The sequence below is a fragment of the Lissotriton vulgaris genome, chromosome 7, assembly GCF_964263255.1.
Source record: "Lissotriton vulgaris chromosome 7, aLisVul1.2, whole genome shotgun sequence".
In the NCBI taxonomy this organism is placed as follows: domain Eukaryota; kingdom Metazoa; phylum Chordata; class Amphibia; order Caudata; family Salamandridae; genus Lissotriton; species Lissotriton vulgaris.
Genome location: NC_141695.1, coordinates 806004640 through 806025302, shown reverse-complemented (window position 1 = coordinate 806025302; position 20663 = coordinate 806004640). Strand labels below are relative to the sequence as shown.

General features: G+C 45.9%; 1 protein-coding gene across 1 annotated transcript in view; it reads right to left on the bottom strand.

The window, feature by feature from the left end:
• Positions 1–20663, bottom strand: part of TIMP2 (TIMP metallopeptidase inhibitor 2) — a 268799-nt gene that overhangs the window by 122130 nt on the left and 126006 nt on the right. The window contains exon 2 of the mRNA XM_086931076.1: positions 6593–6693. Coding sequence (XP_086787202.1) covers positions 6593–6693 — 101 coding nt within the window. The remainder of the gene's footprint in view (positions 1–6592; positions 6694–20663) is intronic.

Sequence of the window (20663 nt, the reverse complement as noted above, 5' to 3'; positions counted from 1 at the left end):
GGCAAACCGCCGGATGAGTGCTCCTCCTATCGGCCTGTTTCCTTACTTAATGCCGAAGCGAAGATATTGGCTAAACTCCTGGCGCAACGGCTCCTGCCCCATCTGTCGTCAATTATACATCCGGACCAGTCCGGATTTATGCCACATAGAAATACATCATTGAATCTGCGGCGGCTACACGGGGTATTGGCCAGGGCGGACACTATCGACACGCCAGCAGTGATTTTGGCCCTTGACGCCAAAATGGCTTTTGATCTGGTGGAGTGGGAATACCTGTTTGAGACATTGAGCCATCTGGGATTCGGACCTCGCTTTATTGCATGGGTCAGGCTACTCTACACCGACCCGGTGGCGCAGGTGGTGGCTAACGGCCATATATCACGTACATTTCCGTTGGGGAGGGGCACACGACAGGGGTGCCCTCTGTCGCCCCTACTGTTCGCAATCTCTTTGGAGCCTCTTGCGACCCTTCTGAGGACTTCACCGCTCCTCAAGGGCATAAGATGGAGGGGGGGATGGGAAGACCGTCTGTCATTATACGCAGATGATATGCTGCTTTATCTGACAGAACCTGTGGATGGGGTGCCGGCGTTGCTAAATATCTGTGATACGTATGGCAGCGTTTCTGGCTATGCGTTGAATTGGACCAAATCTGAGCTGTACGTCTTGCGGGGCCCGGCCCCGATTCTGGCCGACACGTGCCCACTGAAACAGGCGGGTTCTTCCTTTAAATACCTAGGTATCCACATCACCAGAGATCCGGTTGAATTTGTAGATAAAAACTTGAAACCCCACCTGGACAGGCTGAAACGAGATGTCAAATTTTGGTCTGACCTGCCGCTGACACTCTTGGGCAGGGCAGCGCTCTACAAGATGATGGCACTGCCACGTTTCTTGTATGTCCTCGAAAATACACCCTATCCCGTGACACCGCGATTCTTCCAGAAAGTAGCTGCTCTAGTTTCGAACCTTCTATGGGGTAACCTCCCTGCGCGCGTGGCGCAATCAAAGCTGCATAGGGATTGGTACGATGGGGGTATTGCACTGCCAAATCTTAAACTGTACTACTGGGCTGCACACCTGAAGCCAATAAACCAATGGATTCACGCCCCACAAACCGAACCAGCCTTCCAGTCGGATAGGGCTCAATTGGGCACAGATACCTTGCTGGGTCCGTTGTATGACCACCGTAGGGTGCGGGCCTTAGTGGGCCCCACTAAATTAACTGTTCAATTATGGCACACGGCGACAGCGGCGCTGGGTTGGAAGGGGAAGACCACCAGGATGACTCCGCTGTGGGATTCGCGGGCACTAGGTAATATGAGGAACACTAAGGGCTTTGAGCACTGGGACACGATAGGTATTTCCACGGTGGGTGACTTATGGGAGAGGAATGCTGTGATACCCTTCGACCGCTTAAAAGAATTATATGGTTTGGGTAACAGGGAGCTTTATAGGTACATTCAAATACAACATGCATTGCTCGCGGCCCTGCCCCCCGACACACCTTTGCCCGAATCCTCGCCTCTGGAAGATCGCCTCCTCACTGACTACATGCTGGAAAGGGCGACGTCACTCACGTACCGTAAATTGCTTAATAACTCCCCGGATCCAACACTCCAACTTAAAGGGAAATGGGAGGAGGACGTAGGAGACATGGATGAACATGAATGGAATGCAGCTCTTGGATCCCCCAAAGAGGTGGGCATCTCAGCGCGTATGCGCCTAGTGCAGTTCAAGATCCTACACAGGGTTTATTACACAAGGTCCATGCTACACCGCATACATAGGGCGCCCCATCCATATTGCCTCCGTGGGTGTGGGGAGGAGGGCACGTTTTTCCACACTATATGGGACTGTCCCAAGATACAGGAATATTGGAAGCAAATACTCCGTACGATCTCCCAAACACTGAATCAGTCCCTACTGCCCGATCCGCGGAGGTGCATACTTAACATTTGGGAACCCACTGACCTGTCTAGGTATGAACAACTCTGGGTCACGGTGGGGTTAATGATGGCAAAGCGAGACATAGCGCAGCGATGGGGGGTGGCAGACCTCCCGTCCAAGTCCCAATGGTGTCTACACATGGATACGGTGATGGTGACCAAGAGGGCGGTATACTCCAGCCGAGCATGCCCGAGGAAATGGAACAAAGTGTGGCTGCAATGGAATGGGTACAGGGGGGACATTTGTGATCCCTTAGAGGAGGAAGAGCAGGAAGATTCTGACGAAGAAGGAGAGGAGGGGTGAGCCTGGTGGAGGTGGTTGGGCAGGAGAGCGACCGGGGCTATTACATACGTCCCCTCTTTCGACCTGCTGAATTGGGGATGTGGGTGGATAGGAGTAGGGAGTGGACAGGGACACTAGCACACTGGAGCAAGGGGAGGGAATGAGCCTCTCCCGAGAGGAAATGCGTTGACCTATGTCTGATCGTACTATCATTCCTACTGTTTTAGGTTTGGAGTTTGTTGTTTTTCAAAAAAGACAAAATGCCATCAAAACCACTTCTAACGTCAACAATGCTGTCTCAAATGCACTTTTAATATGGAGTATGCTCTACTGGACACTTAATAACACTGTTGATTTCTTTGATACATTGCAAACTTAAATCATGTCTAACTTACACGAAATAGCGGCCGGCCCGTAGGGTTGTAGGCGATCCGCTGTGTAATATGCAAAGTGCAATAAAGGTTTTGAAAAAAAAAAAAAAAAAAAAAAAAAAAAAAGAAGTGTCAAAGACCACGTGGTGCGCTCCTTCCTCAAGACACCAGAGGATCCCACCATCGCCACTCTGTGGAATCTACCTCCGATTGTGGGCCACTTTAGATGTGGTAGCTGCAAAGCATGTGAAAGTACGATCCAGACAAAGGAATTTACATATCGTCATCACAAAATTTCAATCAAGTCACACACTAATTGCAACTCTGTAAACATCATCTACGCCATTCTGTGTCCATGCCAACTGATATACATTGGGCAGACCCAGCAAAAAGCAAAAGTGAGGATACTCCAACATATGAGTAGAATCCGATGTCAAGTACAAGGCGCACCCTTGGTCGACCACTTTTCTACAGCAGGACACTCACCAGAGAGTTTAAAGTGGGTAATTATTGAAAAAGCCACACTCGGACCCCGGGGTGGGAACATCTCTAACATCCTTAATACCCGTGAGCTAAGATGGATGCTTACCTTCGACTCAATTGAATCTGGGCTTAATGAACAGGACAGCTCCTTCTCCCAATTAGCCACTTTGCCTTGAAGTCAGTCTCATTCAAAGTACAAATGGCCTTTACCCGCATGTGTGAGGTACGCCATCTTTGCAAAGTTGTGGCAATTTCATGTCCTTAACAAACATTCCTGATGGTTCTAATGTTTTGTGTTACCCATTGCCTATAAGCCTAATACAGCTACACTGGCCTTGTAAGGTGGTCTTTACCCTCATGCGAGAGGTACACCACCCTGTGATTGATATGACATCCACCACTATCAATGAGTGTACACCCATCCACATGATGTCTGTCTATCAGTATTGTCAATAAGTCACAACCTGTTCTACATCTTATTCAGTGTGCACCTGAACGTATATTGTATGCCATACTAATGATAACAAGGCGGCAATTTTTTGCACACCAATGTGATACAATACCCCTTGAATCACCACACACGCGGTATCTCATTAGGTCATTTTGTTGTCTATCCATAACCAATGACCGCAATAAGTTGGAAATTGCCGTATTCCATCTGGGTAGTTTTCTCTTCGATATGTCAGGAATTATGATTAACAAATTGTGCATACAACATCGCAGTAGTTTGTTTCCCTGTAACCTAGCAACCCCGGGAGTCTTTCCACTATGTTTATCGTAGGCGTACATCATCATGTGACTCGGTTTCCGTGGTGATATTCCCGTACCCGGAACTCTGCCTCGCCATTGCGACTGTGAGCAGTGTTCAGAACAGGATTCATTCCATGAGCGGTAAGCGGGCCGCGACCGGGCAGGTTTCTCACACTCCTTAGCCACCCGTTCAAGGACTTTGACGCTAATACCTTTGTACTTTCCCACTTCTTAGACACATCAAATCACCCGATACCACCTGATCGCAACTGAACGCGATCCCCGCCGAACGTGTTCCAGTTACGGCGTACGGGTGAGTTTTACAATAGGGTCCGTCGAGACCAATCAGTTTGATCGTCTTTAGTTTCGAACAGTTCCCTAATTAGTGCATTTGTTCTATATTTGCTAGATTGCACATTACTGATGATACAAGGGACCCCCAAGAACCCGAATTATACAAACAGCGTCTGGGTTAAACTACGGTGAGTTTCTCACCATTTGGTCATTCTGTACAATAACCTCCCAGCACGGTCTCTAACAATAGTGTATTGTCTTTACATTCAAACCCTATAGATTCTCCATTAAAAGCGACTTTGAACCCACACCTCATCGGGTCCTGCCTATACCACACCCGTGGTAAGTTTTAATTGTCTGGTACTCTAACATTAGTACCAATAAGCATCGACTCGTTATGCAAGCTGCCCATATCTATATTCGGTTAATTATGTTGAAATTATCAGTATTTCCTACCGAATTTTTAAACTGTCCATCCCTGCGGTTCTGGCCTATCCCCATTTGCTCTTGACCTCTGGTTTTCCATTAAGTACTGAATCAGTGTGATGTTTCAACACGACTCAACCTCATGCATGACTTGCGCTAATTGTTACTTGCGCAGACTAATTTTGTCCCAGCCATTTTCGCGGGACGCTGATGTTATCCTCAGTCAATCCCATTATGTGGATGGTGTGCTTTGTCATCTTAAGTAATTCAGGGATAATATTTCCCGTATTCTTAACACATACATTTATACCTTGATTAGGTTACGTGTCCCCTACACCCCGGTCCTGATGAAGACCCCACAGCAAGATTATCACTAATATCTGCACGTACGAGGGTGGAAACGTCGACAACCGATTGTCCTTCATCGTCAACTCCACACCCCATTGTTTTCATTCATTGAACATCTGGAGTATGATCTGTGTTTAAAATAATTCGCATGTACCTGTTGGTCTTGTTTAGTGGTACAGATTTTGTAACTTTGTGAAATAAGCTTTAATTACTGATTTTACTGTCACTCAAGAATCCTTTTTCTTTCCTTCACCAACTCCCAACACCATCACACTACCCTCCCCGTCTCTACCTTTGGGGCACTGTGATTAACCACAGATTAATGATTGTGTAAAGTATACTTATTCAATATATCATCCCATTGAGAATTAAACAATGTGGACTGAAGTTATGTTTGTTTGATTATTTTCATCTCTTTGGTTTATGCTCTCATATTACTGGGACCCCTTCCCATTACTCATTTGATAACCCAGGTCCCCGTAATTTTAACTGGGTAAATCCCCCCTATCAATATCCTCATTATAAATTAGACAGCTTCATATGAGAGGATACTATGTGGCCAGAAATGACATTTCCGGACAGAATCCCTGCACATTAATACAAGTTATTCCACACATAATGGAGAATAACTGTTCAGACCAGTTTTTTACAGGCAAAGTTCCACACAGAATCCACAATGCCTTGAGGATTAGTGCTTCCATATACTACAGGGAGTTACGTTTGGGAGAGGATGTGAGGACAGTGCCAGGTGATAGAGGAGCTAGTGGTCTGGCAGGGGGAAGCATTGCCGTTCCTGCTATTCTGTGGAAGGGGGTCAGCCGGGTGCTGAGGCTATGCTGCACTTGCATCCCAAAGCTTACATTGATTTTAGTGTCTGGATTTTCTGACAGGTAAAATTGGGTTCGGTGTTGTTGCACTTTGGTAGTCTTGTTTGCAGGAACACTGTGCTAGTTATAACTGGGAGGAGAGATATATATTGCCTGAGGATGCGGCTCCAGAACAAACTTAGGATCGGCACTGTTGAGTGATAAAGGGTATTCTATCTGAGGAGAAAATTCACACTACAGAGAGAGAGGTTCCCACAGCTGGAGAAATCTTGAACCTCTGGGGGACCTCACAAGTGCAAGTTCAAACCTCTGAAGGAAACTTTTGTTGCTAAAGTGACTGTTACAGACAGATCATATTACAGAACTGGATTGGCAATGCTGAGATGAAGCAAGCTGAGACTGTTCAGGAGGCTCACAATGCCAGACAGGGCACTGACGGCGGAACCTCATACTACTGGAGGGAACTCACACTACAAGTAATACTGCTGGAGTCCTTCAGTTCTGTCAGGAAGAGACTCACATAGCTGTTAGAGGAAAGTAACACTGCTGTGGAGATCACACGCTGTAGGAAGTATCCAACATTGTTTACCAAAGCTCAAGCTACTAGGGTTCTATTGGACGGCCAGGGCATTGCCTGGGGAAGCTTATGCAGCTAGACGCCCGCATCAAGGACGCTGTTTCTGGAGGAAAGTCACCGGCTGAGATCTAGAGCTGAGAAGACAAGGCTAAAGAAAGCTCCAAGTGCTGGACCCTGTAGCACTGCCACAGCCATCCTTTCATAAATATTCACTTCTAGGTAAACGCACACACACAGGCGAAACAAACATGTATATTTTGTTGCAGTTAAGACAGTCTTGCTACCTTGATCTGCTTGATCTCATATTGGAGCCTTTTGATCGGGTTGCCGTAGATGTCATTTCCAGACTCCACCTCTTTGGCCACAATGGCTTTTGCTCGGATCACTGCAAAAAAAGCCAAAAAGTAAAAGAGTCAAAACAATTTCGAATATGTTCCAGGAAGAGTTGTTTTAGCCCAATCATATGAAAAAAATGTTGTGACAAGTCACAGGTCTTATGCCTTGGGATGGATGCTATGCTTAACCACAAATCATTCTGTATCTCAAAAATACAGGGGGCCAGATGTAGGAGCCCTAATATCGGTCGGTAATGGCCGAATTCGGCCGTTACCGACCGGTTTTAGGGTTTTCAGATGTAGGGGGCCTATATTTTACCGATTCTGTAAATCTACCGAATGGGTAAATTTACAGAATCAGTAAAATACCGAATCGGTATATTTACCGATTCGGTAAATCCACATGTAGGTGGCACTCCTAAGAGTGCCACAGGCCCTTAAGAATCGGTATTTTACCACCCAATCCTATTGGGTGGTAAAATACCGAATTCAGGTGTGCATGCACATCTGTGCATGCACACCTGTGCAATGTGACACACAGACATGCCCTTAGAGCATGTCTGTGTGCCACATGGCACACAAGTCCGGAATTGGGGTGCTGGAGGGTGTCAAAGTGACACCCCCTGCACCCTTGCTGGATTCGGTATTTACCGATTCGGTAAATACTGAATCGGTATTGCCAATTGATTCCTATGGGCTTCATGGCCCATAGGTATCAATGGGCAATACCGATTCGGTATTTACCGAATCGGTAAATACCGAATCCTACCGATTCGGTAATTCTTAAATTCGAATTATCTACATCTCCCCCCTTCCTATTTACCGACTCTTAAATACCGAATCAGTAAAATTCGGTATTTAAGAGTCGGTAAATAGGAATTACCTACATCTGGCCCAGGGTCCTGAGACTGTTTACACTCTCAGCTACAACATAAGGTATGTTCTGTCGTTTATCAGAATTCAAAACTATTGCATAATTTTTACTTAAATCATAAGACATATTAAAAAAATGTTCACACAGCTGTATGTTAAAAATCATTTATGGGTGATTGAGTTATATAGCTCTCCAAGTGAATCACATACAAATAAAACAAAGACATATAACCAAGGGCTAAACACTTATAAACAAATCTAGGATGATATCCAATTTCTTTAGTTATACTTTGCTGAAAGGGAAATTAAACTGTTCTAGGGAATGTATTGTGTATTTTATATTTTCATACCAATGTCTTTAGAATATATATACATATATATAAATATAGGTCATGCGATCAAGGTCGAGAGACGGCCAGCTTTGGTGGCAAAATAAATAAATGAAGTAGCACAAAACTGGGTCCGCGCTCGTTTTTTCAGGAAGGAATCGGGCAACGAGGAACTGTAATATATATATATATATATATATTTCTCACAAGGTGCCCTAAAGCATCGGGAGGTCACACAACGGCATTCTCTGTAATAACAGCCTCGCTGCAACTCGCCTGTCATTCCCCAGCAGTTCAACTGAAGCCGACGCGTTTCGAGGCATGCCGCCCCTTCTTCTTGGGCTGACAAGGATACACTGCAAACTTCACCATTTTAAATCCTTTATTTAGTGAAATGCCATTCGTGGGCGTGGCCTACCTAGGCCTGATGGAATGCTGGGACAAGTAGTCCAAAATGGTGAACAGTTCGTTATTTCCTTAGTAGGTGCAGTGTCCAATGTCAATAATTTAAAACCAATTGATTCCTTAGTAGGATGTTTTTTTTTTAGATGAGTCTTCTTTTAGCTTGAAAACGCCGTGCTTCGTGATTAGGAAGGGTTCCAAATCACAGCCTTTGCATCCAGTTGGTGAAAGTGGTGCTCAATCCCCGCGGCAAGGGCTGCCGCGTACATTATTTCTCACAAGGTGCCCTAAAGCATCGGGAGGGCACACAACGGCATTCTCTGTAATAACAGCCTCGCTGCAACTCGCCTGTCATTCCCCAGCAGTTCAACTGAAGCGGACGCATTTCGAGGCATATATATATATATATATATATATATATATATATATATATATATATATATATATATATATATATATATATATATATATATATATATATATATATATACACACACACACACACATATATATACATATATATATATATATATATATATATATATATATATATATATATATATATATATATATGTTCCTTAGATTCTCCACACTACACCTCACACGGTGAAGTCACGGCACAGCAGACAGGTAAAGTTTACAAATGTTTTCTTTTTATTCACACACCATGTGCAAATATGCGTGCAAAGATATGGACGGCCTACGCGTTTCGGCTACTGCTAGCCTTCCATTGAACCATATATGTGTGTGTGTGTATATATATATGTATATATATATTTGGTATACATTTTGCATTTGACTCATAAAATGTGGCAAAGATTGAATGAGGGAATGAATGGAGGTTGGAAGATGATTTCTTTTTTCATGTAATATATAGCTTGGGTGTTCTTGTGACTTTGCTATTATAATCCTGCCCCATTGCTTAGGAGGTGTGGCTCTCTTTTTTACAGCATATGTATATGTGCATAGGGCAGCCATTTTGGAATGGTAAGAAAAAACATTCCAAGATTGCTGCGAAGTGTGTAAATACGTGCACTTACGTCATAACGCATATACACATATGGGGGTGTAACATGTGTTATGACACACCAGTGGGCAATTTGGCATTTTTACTTTACTGCTGCAAAATGTCCGATGTGCATTTTAGAATGACAAAATAAAAAATACAAATTAAAGTGCTCAGAAGTGCATCAATGAGAAGCCAATGGCCCAGCAATACTGTACAGGTACATGGCCCTAAAAATGTAAAATAGAAAAATTAGGGGAGCACTGAAGCGGAATAGGTGGAAGAATACCAGAAAGTAATGGACATGTTTGGGGGGGTGGGCCCTACTCTTCAGATGTTCACATCCGTGAAATGACGTGACCTTATACTATTGCTGATTGACAAGCCTGTGAGCTACTACTTAAAGCCAGCTAAACCACAATGGCTGAAAGGTGCTTTCCAAAACCCCCTGTGAATGCACGCAATGGACCTTGGAGTACTGCCCACTCAATGGTTTTCAGATACTTCATAAATACAAATGTGGTATTCATATACTCACCGTAGGTAAGTTTTGAACATGTAAACAGTGTTTTCTCTCAAATTGAGGTTCTATTTTTACCATTATTGATGATTATGTTAGCCAAGAAAAAACTATATATGTAAACCAAGATTAGAGCAATTTGATTCAAGCAGTGTTGAGAAATTCGTGCTTTAAGGTGATTAATAAAATAATCTAAGTTAGAATATTGCTTAAAAAAGGACTTCAAAAAGTGTCCTTTAAAGTAAGAAATCATTGTCCGAGGTTTGCTAAACTACATACAAGTAACCAAGGGAAGGATGGTATCTGAATTCCTTGATCTGTAGTCAAATATTTCAAAGGTTTAGCTAAAAAAAGATTTCGAAGTCTACATGAAAAATGTAATATAACCTGAACTAAAAAGGCGCAGGTTGCGCTTTTGTGACTCCATAAAATGAGTGTGTGTACAAAATGACAAGCAATTCTATTACAGGACTGGAGGCGAGGATTATGCTTCTCTTTCTTTTAATATGCTACACACAGCATCCAATGAAATTTCAGTTGTAACAAAACAAACTACATTTCTTATGATGCAAAATACCACATCACTTCCTGTATTAGTCCATAAGACCTGGTCAATCCTGGATATCCTCCTCTTTCTTTGCTGCTCACGCAGCCAGTTAAGTGCCTTTATTGATCTATCATTATTGAGCTGTCTTGCTTGTGTTGATGATTGTATGCAACTTTGGGGTTAATTAGCGCTTGTGCGCGTTCCGTTTATGGTGCTTATGCCAGCGCTGCCTTGTTGTTGCCTTTAACTGCTGTGATTCGCGGCTGCCGCGCAACCCGCTGTCAGTGGGGGGTTCGCGGGATGCCAACGCGTGTGTGTGGCCGTGTTACCTGCGTGAACTTAGCGCTAATCTCAGACGCGTCTCCTTGACTACAGGCAGCATGTCTGAGCTTCGGCGGCAGTGTGTAGTCTCCCGCTTAGCGGGCGGGATAGCAGCGGTTGCTGCGCTTGTTTTTGGCCTCATTTTTCACCGGTACCGACCCGCCGACGGCAGGGTCTTGCATATTTACAAGTGAGCGCGGAGGCCTTCCCTCATTGGCCAAAGACACTTGGAGCCTTTCCCTTTCACTTTCTGTAGAGTTTCAGCGAGCGTAGCCCAATTGGGTTTGTTTCGAGGAGGATTGGGCTAAGCACGTTGCTACTGCCCGTTTTTCCTCAGGTTTTCTGCATTTCTCACCGGATTTTTTCCAAAGCAGTTCCCTTACGTCACGCCGGCTGTGAGAAACGCTGGGCCTGGAGGGTGCACACCTCCCCTGTACTATTTCTGCTTTTGGCTCCATATTTACACCCTGGGGGCTGCAAGAACACTGATACAGCCTTGGCTGAGGAGCTAGGTACTTGGTGATTTTTGCTTGTGCTGTGGGTTAGCTCCCCCATTATACTCCCCTCAGGACTCTGCCCTGGTTGTTGAGCATGTCCATGTACAAATTTGGTGACACCGTGGAGGACTGGGTGACTTATGAGGAGGATGAAGTTTATGGAGATGAAGTGGCTCACACTTCTGTTGAGGATAATATTGTAGAGGCCCTGGACGCTTCGGTTCAGGACTCTGTTAACAAGGCCCTGGAGAAGGCAGTACCTGGAACTGTCCAACAAGCCTTGGCAACTGCGCTGAAACCGATTACTAGGCAGTTAGAAAAGTTCGCCAAGCGCCACGGGTTCACTAAAAACCCAAAGTCCAAAAAGGATGATGAACCTGCGGGCTCGCAGACGGAGTCTTGGCCTCACTCGTACTCCTTACATTCTCTACCAGATCCCAGTAAGTCCAAGGCTCGGGATACAGACACCGACACTGACGCTACAACCTCTGACTCCTCTGATGAGTCCCCTCCAAAGAAGAAACCTAAGAAATCTAAGAATGTAGAGTCCGCCCCGCCTGTGTCCACTCCATTTACTTTTAACCCTGCAGACATCGTACATCCTAGATCTTCCGATTGGCTTTCGGCGCCGGAGGTCGCCCTTTATATTCATGATAACCTTCGTAAAAGTTTCGACAAGGAAGTCAGGAATAGGCTCAGATCTGAGTGTCCCAGGCCTGATATTGCGGACAAGGTTGCGGAGACCCCCGACATTGATTCCAGCATGCTGACCTTTCTCAAGAAATTTGCGAAGGACCCTAAGAAGGGCATTGACCGCGCTTGGAGAGGGTGTCAAGATAAGCTCCTGGACGTAGTTGGGCCCCGGGCCAAGATTTTGGAGATCACACTGGAGCCGCAGGAATCGGGGGCAGCAGTGGACCCTCACGTGTTGGCTGGCTGGACCCAGAGAGCTATCTGCCTCTTGGGCAATGCTAATTGTGCCATTTCGACTGAGCGCCGGAAGTCCCTCCTCATGAGGATGGACTCTAATCTCACCGAACTTGCGGCAGCTGAACCAGGGCCCTTAGCAGACGGCAAATTGTTCGGTGAGCGCTTTGTGAAGGACGTAGCGAAATATGTGGGTACCTTTACCACTTTAGATAAAGCCCAGTCAGGCATTAAGCGAGCTCTACAATCTGGTGTTTTTAACAGTGCCGGACCAGGCCGGGGACGCTCCTTTGGCCGCCAACAATTCCAAGGTTCCCAGAGAGGAGACTTTGGCCCTGGTAGGGGCGATTGGGATTCCACCCGAGGGGGAACTTTCTACTTTACCAGGTAGCGATTCAATAAACGAAGATTGAACAGGGGAGCATATCGTGGTGGTTTCCAAGCCACAGAATCTTCAGGTGAGTGCTCCAGATTTATTTCCACTCCCTCTGGGGGATCGTATTCGTCTTTTCTTTCAAAACTGGGTTCAATTGTCTCAGGATGCGTGGATTTTAGCAACTGTTCAGGGTTTTCATCTCGATTTCTTTCAGGTTCCCATTCAGGACAGGTATCCCAGGCAGCTGTCTTTTTCCCAAACAGAATGCATTTTCATAGATTCAGAAATAGGAGAATTGCTGCAGAAACATGCGATAGCTCGCTGCGACGAGGGCCCTCACGGTTTCTGCAGCAATATTTTTCTAGTCCAGAAGAAAGGTGGCGTTTACAGGTTGGTACTCAACTTGAAGGAGTTCAATGGTTACATGGATTACAAACACTTCACGAAGGAGGGTATCCATCTTTTAGAGGATCTTCTGAAACAGGGGGACTGGATGGTCCGCCTGGATTTGAAAGATGCTTATCTATCGTTCCCGATATTTCCTACACATCGGAGGTTTTTGCAGTTCCAATGGAGACACCCATGGTACGAATATTTAGTCCTTCCTTTCGGTCTTTCCTCAGCTCCTTGGTGCTTCACCAAGGTGTTGAAGCCTGTGGTGGCATACCTCAGGGAGCAGGGCATTCGTATGATAGTGTATCTGGACGATATACTGATCATGGCTCAGTCGCAGGACCTGGCGAGTCAGCACCTGCGCACAACCATTGTTACGCTACAAAATCTCGGATTTGTGGTAAACGAGACCAAGTCCGTCCTCAGTCCAACCCAGAAGATAGATTTTCTGGGGTTTGCGATTGATTCACAATCCGCTCAGTTGAGTCTTCCCAGGTCCAAGTTGCGCGACATACAAAAGGAATTACGCGCACTGTTTTCCAAACAGACTGTATCTCTGCGGCATGTGGCCAGGATAGTGGGTCTTCTGGCGTCGTCCATTCAGGCGATCTTTCCGGGTCCTCTTCATTATCGGGCCCTGTAGAGATTGAAGATCCAACATTTGCAGAAGGGTCTTTCGTACACGGACCGGGTTCCTCTGTCTTTGGAGGTTCGGCAAGAGCTTCAGTGGTGGCTAGGCCACGTGGAGGCTTGGAACGGTCGGGCCATTTTCGGTTCTGTTCCAGAGGTGGTCATAGAGTCCGACGCCAGCCGTTGGGGCTGGGGTGCGCGATGCGGAAATATTTCCACAGGAGGGCGGTGGTCCCTACAAGAGTTAGATCTCCACATAAACTGCTTGGAACTTCTCGCCGGATCATTTGCAATCAAGACTCTGTCGCCCAAGAACGTGTCATGTTGCATCCTGCTGAGGATGGACAACGTCTCGGCAGTACGCTATATCAACAAACTGGGAGGTACAAGATCCTTAATGTTAGTAGAGATAGCGAAAGACTTTTGGCACTATTGCCTGAGTCATCAGATATCGGTCATAGCCGAGTACATACGGGGTCAATCGAACATGGTGGCGGATTGGTACTCACGCCATCTCAGGGACTACAGAGATTGGCAACTCCAACCGCGTGTGGTTCAATGGACTCTGTTAACAAGGCCCTGGAGAAGGCAGTTCCTGGAACTGTCCAACAAGCCTTGGCAACTGCGCTGAAACCAATTACTAGGCAGTTAGAAAGGTTCGCCAAGCGCCACGGGTTCACTAAAAACCCAAAGTCCAAAAAGTATGATGAACCTGCGGGCTCGCAGACGGAGTCTTGGCCTCACTCGTACTCCTTACATTCTCTACCAGATCCCAGTAAGTCCAAGGCTCGGGATACAGACACCGACACTGACGCTACAACCTCTGACTCCTCTGATGAGTCCCCTCCAAAGAAGAAACCTAAGAAATCTAAGAATGTAGAGTCCGCCCCGCCTGTGTCCACTCCATTTACTTTTAACCCTGCAGACATCGTACATCCTAGATCTTACGATTGGCTTCCGGCGCCGGAGGTCGCCCTTTATATTCATGATAACCTTCGTAAAAGTTTCGACAAGGAAGTCAGGAATAGGCTCAGATCTGAGTGTCCCAGGCCTGATATTGCGGACAAGGTTGCGGAGACCCCCGACATTGATTCCAGCATGCTGACCTTTCTCAAGATATTTGCGAAGGACCCTAAGAAGGACATTGACCGCGCTTGGAGAGGGTGTCAGGATAAGCTCCTGGACGTAGTTGGGCCCCGGGCCAAGATTTTGGAGATCACACTGGAGCCGCAGGAATCGGGGGCAGCAGTGGACCCTCACGTGTTGGCTGGCTGGACCCAGAGAGCTATCTGCCTCTTGGGCAATGCTAATTGTGCCATTTCGACCTAGCGCCGGAAGTCCCTCCTCATGAGGATGGACTCTAACCTCACCGAACTTGCGGCAGCTGAACCAGGGCCCTTAGCAGACGGCAAATTGTTCGGTGAGCGCTTTGTGAAGGACGTAGCGAAATATGTGGGTACCTTTACCACTTTAGATAAAGCCCAGTCAGGCATTAAGCGAGCTCTACAATCTGGTGTTTTTAACAGTGCCGGACGAGGCCGGGGACGCTCCTTTGGCCGCCAACAATTCCAAGGTTCCCAGAGAGGAGACTTTGGCCCTGGTAGGGGCGATTGGGATTCCACCCGAGGGGGAACTTTCTACTTTACCAGGTAACGATTCAATAAACGAAGATTGAACAGGGGAGCATATCGTGGTGGTTTCCAAGCCACAGAATCTTCAGGTGAGTGCTCCAGATTTATTTCCACTCCCTCTGGGGGATCGTATTCGTCTTTTCTTTCAAAACTGGGTTCAATTGTCTCAGGATGCGTGGATTTTAGCAACTGTTCAGCGTTTTCATCTCGATTTTTTTCAGGTTCCCATTCAGGACAGGTATCCCAGGCAGCTGTCTTTTTCCCAAACAGAATGCATTTTCATAGATTCAGAAATAGGAGAATTGCTGCAGAAACATGCGATAGCTCGCTGCGACGAGGGCCCTCACGGTTTCTGCAGCAATATTTTTCTAGTCCAGAAGAAAGGTGGCGTTTACAGGTTGGTACTCAACTTGAAGGAGTTCAATGGTTACATGGTTTACAAACACTTCACGAAGGAGGGTATCCATCTTTTAGAGGATCTTCTGAAACAGGGGGACTGGATGGTCCGCCTGGATTTGAAAGATGCTTATCTATCGTTCCCGATATTTCCTACACATCGGAGGTTTTTGCAGTTCCAATGGAGACACCCATGGTACGAATATTTGGTCCTTCCTTTCGGTCTTTCCTCAGCTCCTTGGTGCTTCACCAAGGTGTTGAAGCCTGTGGTGGCATACCTCAGGGAGCAGGGCATTCGTATGATATTGTATCTGGATGATATACTGATCATGGCTCAGTCGCAGGACCTGGCGAGTCAGCACCTGCGCACAACCATTGTTACGCTACAAAATCTCGGATTTGTGGTAAACGAGACCAAGTCCGTCCTCAGCCCAACCCAGAGGATAGATTTTCTGGGGTTTGCGATTGATTCACAAGCCGCTCAGTTGAGTCTTCCCAGGTCCAAGTTGCGCGACATACAAAAGGAATTACGCGCACTGTTGTCCAAACAGACTGTATCTCTGCGGCAGGTGGCCAGGATAGTGGGTCTTCTGGCGTCGTCCATTCAGGCGATCTTTCCGGGTCCTCTTCATTATCGGGCCCTGTAGAGATTGAAGATCCAACATTTGCAGAAGGGTCTTTCGTACACGGACCGGGTTCCTCTGTCTTTGGAGGTTCGGCAAGAGCTTCAGTGGTTGCTAGGCCACGTGGAGGCTTGGAACGGTCGGGCCATTTTCGGTTCTGTTCCAGAGGTGGTCATAGAGTCCGATGCCAGCCGTTGGGGCTGGGGTGCGCGATGCAGAAATATTTCCACAGGAGGGCGGTGGTCCCTACAAGAGTTAGATCTCCACATAAACTGCTTGGAACTTCTCACCGGATCATTTGCAATCAAGACTCTGTCGCCCAAGAACGTGTCATGTTGCATCCTGCTGAGGATGGACAACGTCTCGGCAGTACGCTATATCAACAAACTGGGAGGTACAAGATCCTTAATGTTAGTAGAGATAGCGAAAGACTTTTGGCACTATTGCCTGAGTCATCAGATATCGGTCATAGCCGAGTACATACCGGGTCAATCGAATGTGGTGGCGGATTGGTACTCACGCCATCTCAGGGACTACAGAGATTGGCAACTCCAACCGCGTGTGGTTCAATGGTTGCAGAGGATTTGGGGGTCTTGCCAGAGCGACCTTTTTGCGTCCAGGTGGAATCGGCAGATGCCTCAGTTCTTCAGTTGGAGGCCGGATCAGTTGGCGCTGGCAACGGATGCGTTCACGCAGGACTGGTCCCAGTCACTGAATTATGCCTTTCCCCCATTCATATTGATTCCTCGAGTGTACTCACGGATAGTGCGTCAGAGGGCGGAGGTGATCCTAGTGAGGCCCCTCTGGAAATCGCAACCTTGGTTTCCGAGCCTTCTGGAGATCAGTTGTGATCTTCCCAGGAGGATCCCGGAATTTCCGACGATACTCCAGGGCCCTCAGGGAGAGACGCATCTGCTGGTGATGTCGGGACGTCTGTCACTGATGGCCTGGAGACTTTCAGGAAACGCTGGCAAATGCCAGAGTTTTCGGAGCTGGCTTCAGCCTTTATCGACCAAGCCTGGGCCCCTTCCACGAGAAAACAGTACGCTTCAGCCTGGAAAAGTTGGGTTCGTTGGTGCGTGGAGCAACGTGTGGATCCCGTGGGGGCAGGATTACCCTGCATTGGGAACTTCCTTTCTATGAAAGCTTCAGAGGGGTTGGCTTATAGGTTTGTTAACAATTTCCGTTCCGCAATTTCGGCGGGTCATTCTCAGATGGATGGTAAGCCTGTTGGTATGCATCCCCTTGTTTGTAAGCTACTGAAGGGGCGTCAGGGTTGCGAATCCGCCTAAGCACAAGTACATTTCACTATGGGATGTCTCTCTGGCTCTCGCCTTGTTCAACAGTTGGCCACAAAATGATTTGTTATCCAGGAAACAACTTTCAGCCAAATTGGCTATGCTGTTCTGTCTTGCGGCGTGTCAGTGGTCATCGGATGTCAGAGCTTTGGACATTACAGGTAGAGTGTTTACTCCTCAAGGAGTTTCTTTCAATATTAATTAAATATTAAATATAGAATTAAAACAATGTCTACTAGTATTGATTATCATGCTTTTCATTCCAATACGAAACTTTGTGTGGTGCAATGTCTCAAAGTTTATGAGGAGTGTACAAGGTCTTTTCGAGCGACAGGTGTTACGCAGTTGCTTATTGCCTTGCAGAAACCTTTCAAGCCTGTTACTGCGGCTACTATAGCCAGATGGTTGAAATATGTTTTGCAGGAGGCGGGGATTAATACCCAAATGTTTGGTGCTCATTCAGTACGTGGTGCCATGGCATCAAAGAGTTTTATGTTGGGATGTACTGTTCAGGACATTATGCATTCAGCAGATTGGTCCGCAGAATCTACTTTTAAACAGGTTTATTATAAACCGGTGGGTGATATTTCCTCTGTGGTGTTTCAGGAGCGTTAAACTAGCATAATACGAAGCCTTCGGTCCTGTAATAGAATAAAAAATTAGCTAGCTATCGCGCCAAGAATTTTCAATTCTATTAAGGACACTGAGGCGAGGATTAACCCACCCGGTTGTATTACATGCATTGTAATATATCTTGCCCACCCATGTTTATAGTCTGTTTATGCAGATTTTACGGGCATTATTTCTCATTCTTCCGGGTTCTGAGAAGAAGATGGACTGAGTATGTTTCCGGTTAAGGAATTCTTTCCAGTTGGCTGTTCTTCCATGTTGGAGGCTGTTTATGTTGGACTTCAGTTATTTATGGACTTATGTTCGAAGCAAAGAAAGAGGAGAATATCAGGTATTGACCAGGTCTTATGAACTAATACAGGAAGTTATGTGGTATTTTGCATCATGGGAAATGTAGTTTGTTTTGTTACAACTGAAATTTCATTGGCTGCTGTGTATAGCATATGAAAAGAAAGAGAAGCATTATCCTCGCCTCCGTGTCCTTAATAGAATTGAAAATTCTTGGTCCAACAGCTCCACAGCCTCCCAGATATAGAGCTGTACACATTCCTAAAATTAAAGACGGCCATAACAAGGACGAACCTAAGCAAAACACCACCAACGATAATCAAATATATGGACAACCTCAATGCCACAGGCCACCACACAGCAAAAATATACAAACTACTAAGCCCCCAAAAATCCACGCTGAATAAAAAAGTGATGAACACCTGGGAGGATCTAGCAAAAAGACACCTGAATGACGAAGAAAAAAGCATACTATGGAAATCAGCCACCACCAACAAAGTCACACCACAACTGGCGCAAACAAAATTTTGGCTCCTCCACAGAGCCTACTGGACCCCCGCGAGGCTCCACAAAACAGGCATAAGAGACACAGGAACATGCTGGAACTGCGAAAAGGAGAACGGTAGCCTGGAACACCTCATCTTCAAATGCCAAAAAGTCAGGAACTTCTGGAAGAAGGTAAACAACTTCATCAACGACGTGTTAGGCAAAGACATACCAATCACCTTCGCTGATCTGACCACAGGGTTCATGACACACAGCCTGGAAAACAAAGAGGAAAGAGACCTAGTTGACATCCTACTAACAGCGGCAGTTAAAATCATATTAACAAACTGGAAAAACACTGCCAAAGCCACCTTCAAAAACTGGATTAACTGGGTCACCTTCTTCAGAGGTACGGACAACATCACAGGGAAATACTTGAAAGAACACAATGCCAAAAACGGCATGTGGGAAGCCCTCGATGCATATCTCGAACAAGCCTCACCCCCCCCAACCCCCCCCCCCCCCGCCCCCCCCATCTCTCCTTTCTTCTTTCGGTCGGGGGGACACCGCGCTCAAAGGAATGTTAAACCAGGGAATATATGATACATAACCTGGTGGCAAGTCTGCCTATCCCGTACATACCCCCCCCCTCTTTGTCTTTTTTTTTTGCATACTCTGTACTGTCTGGATCTGCTGATATGCATACCTATATTTTAATTTAAAAAAATTGAAATTAAAAAAAAAAAAGTACTTCTTGATTTTTTAGCAAACTTCCCTAGAAAATAAAAGTAAAACAAATAAAACAGCAAAAAAGTGACCTCGTAAGCGTCTGTACATTTCTGTCACTGCACCTAATCAGTAGCATGCTACACACTGACTGCTTCTTAACCATCCTCATTGTTGCTGGATGTCCCGGGGTAAGACTTTTTGCAGCTCATTGAGCAATGGATCCTGTGTCAAAAATATCACAAATGGACACATGCCAGTTTTTAAAATAGCAGATCTCTCAAAATCTTTTGACCTGGCTAACTAATGTTTCTTAATAGCCATCCCAGATGCAGAATCCTGAAGCCGGGCCTGGTAACCACTTTCAATGTGAGGATGCTGACTCAAAAAGGGTAGATGTTCCGAATATCTACGTTATGTTAGTACTAGGGAGATAGCATTGTCTTACCCCAGGTTATGTGTTATGGCATCAGTTATTAATGAGAGACAACAATGAATTAGAAGGAAATAAATCATGTGCAGAGGGGCATTTAGAATTCAGACTAGCAAAGAATGATTAGATGCAGACTGATGACAGTGACACGTCAATCAATGACATTTAGGGTGTCTCTACCACTGTCCCCCATGGGCAGGATAGTGATATCTGAGATGATGTTCCTTCTTATACTACTTTTTTTTCAGCATTTCTAGTAAAGTTACCCAGGGAGGTATTCGCAGATTTGCATAAGATTCGGATCTGATACAGGGATCTGGTAGGAAACGTGTAGCACTACATAAATTACTGAACCCAATTGACTTCAGAGGCTTAGGACCCCCAACCATGAAATAAATATACTATGGCGTAGCCCAACTCTCATGGATGGTTAGATGGGTGAGTCCGGGGCTAAACCCAGAAAGAGGAAGCATCTTTGGTGACATGCAGATTCCTTAAACACTACATTGGTTGATGAATACGGGAGCAAAAGAAGCGTATTGCCTACAAGCTATACTAAACTGTTGGCAAATGTCTGTATACGCCAGCATCATGGACACCTATGTGCTCCAGAACTACTTCTCTGGTCTCCACCTCCTTTCTGCTCCTGACAATCAATCAATCAAACAAACTTTATTCGGTTTTCACA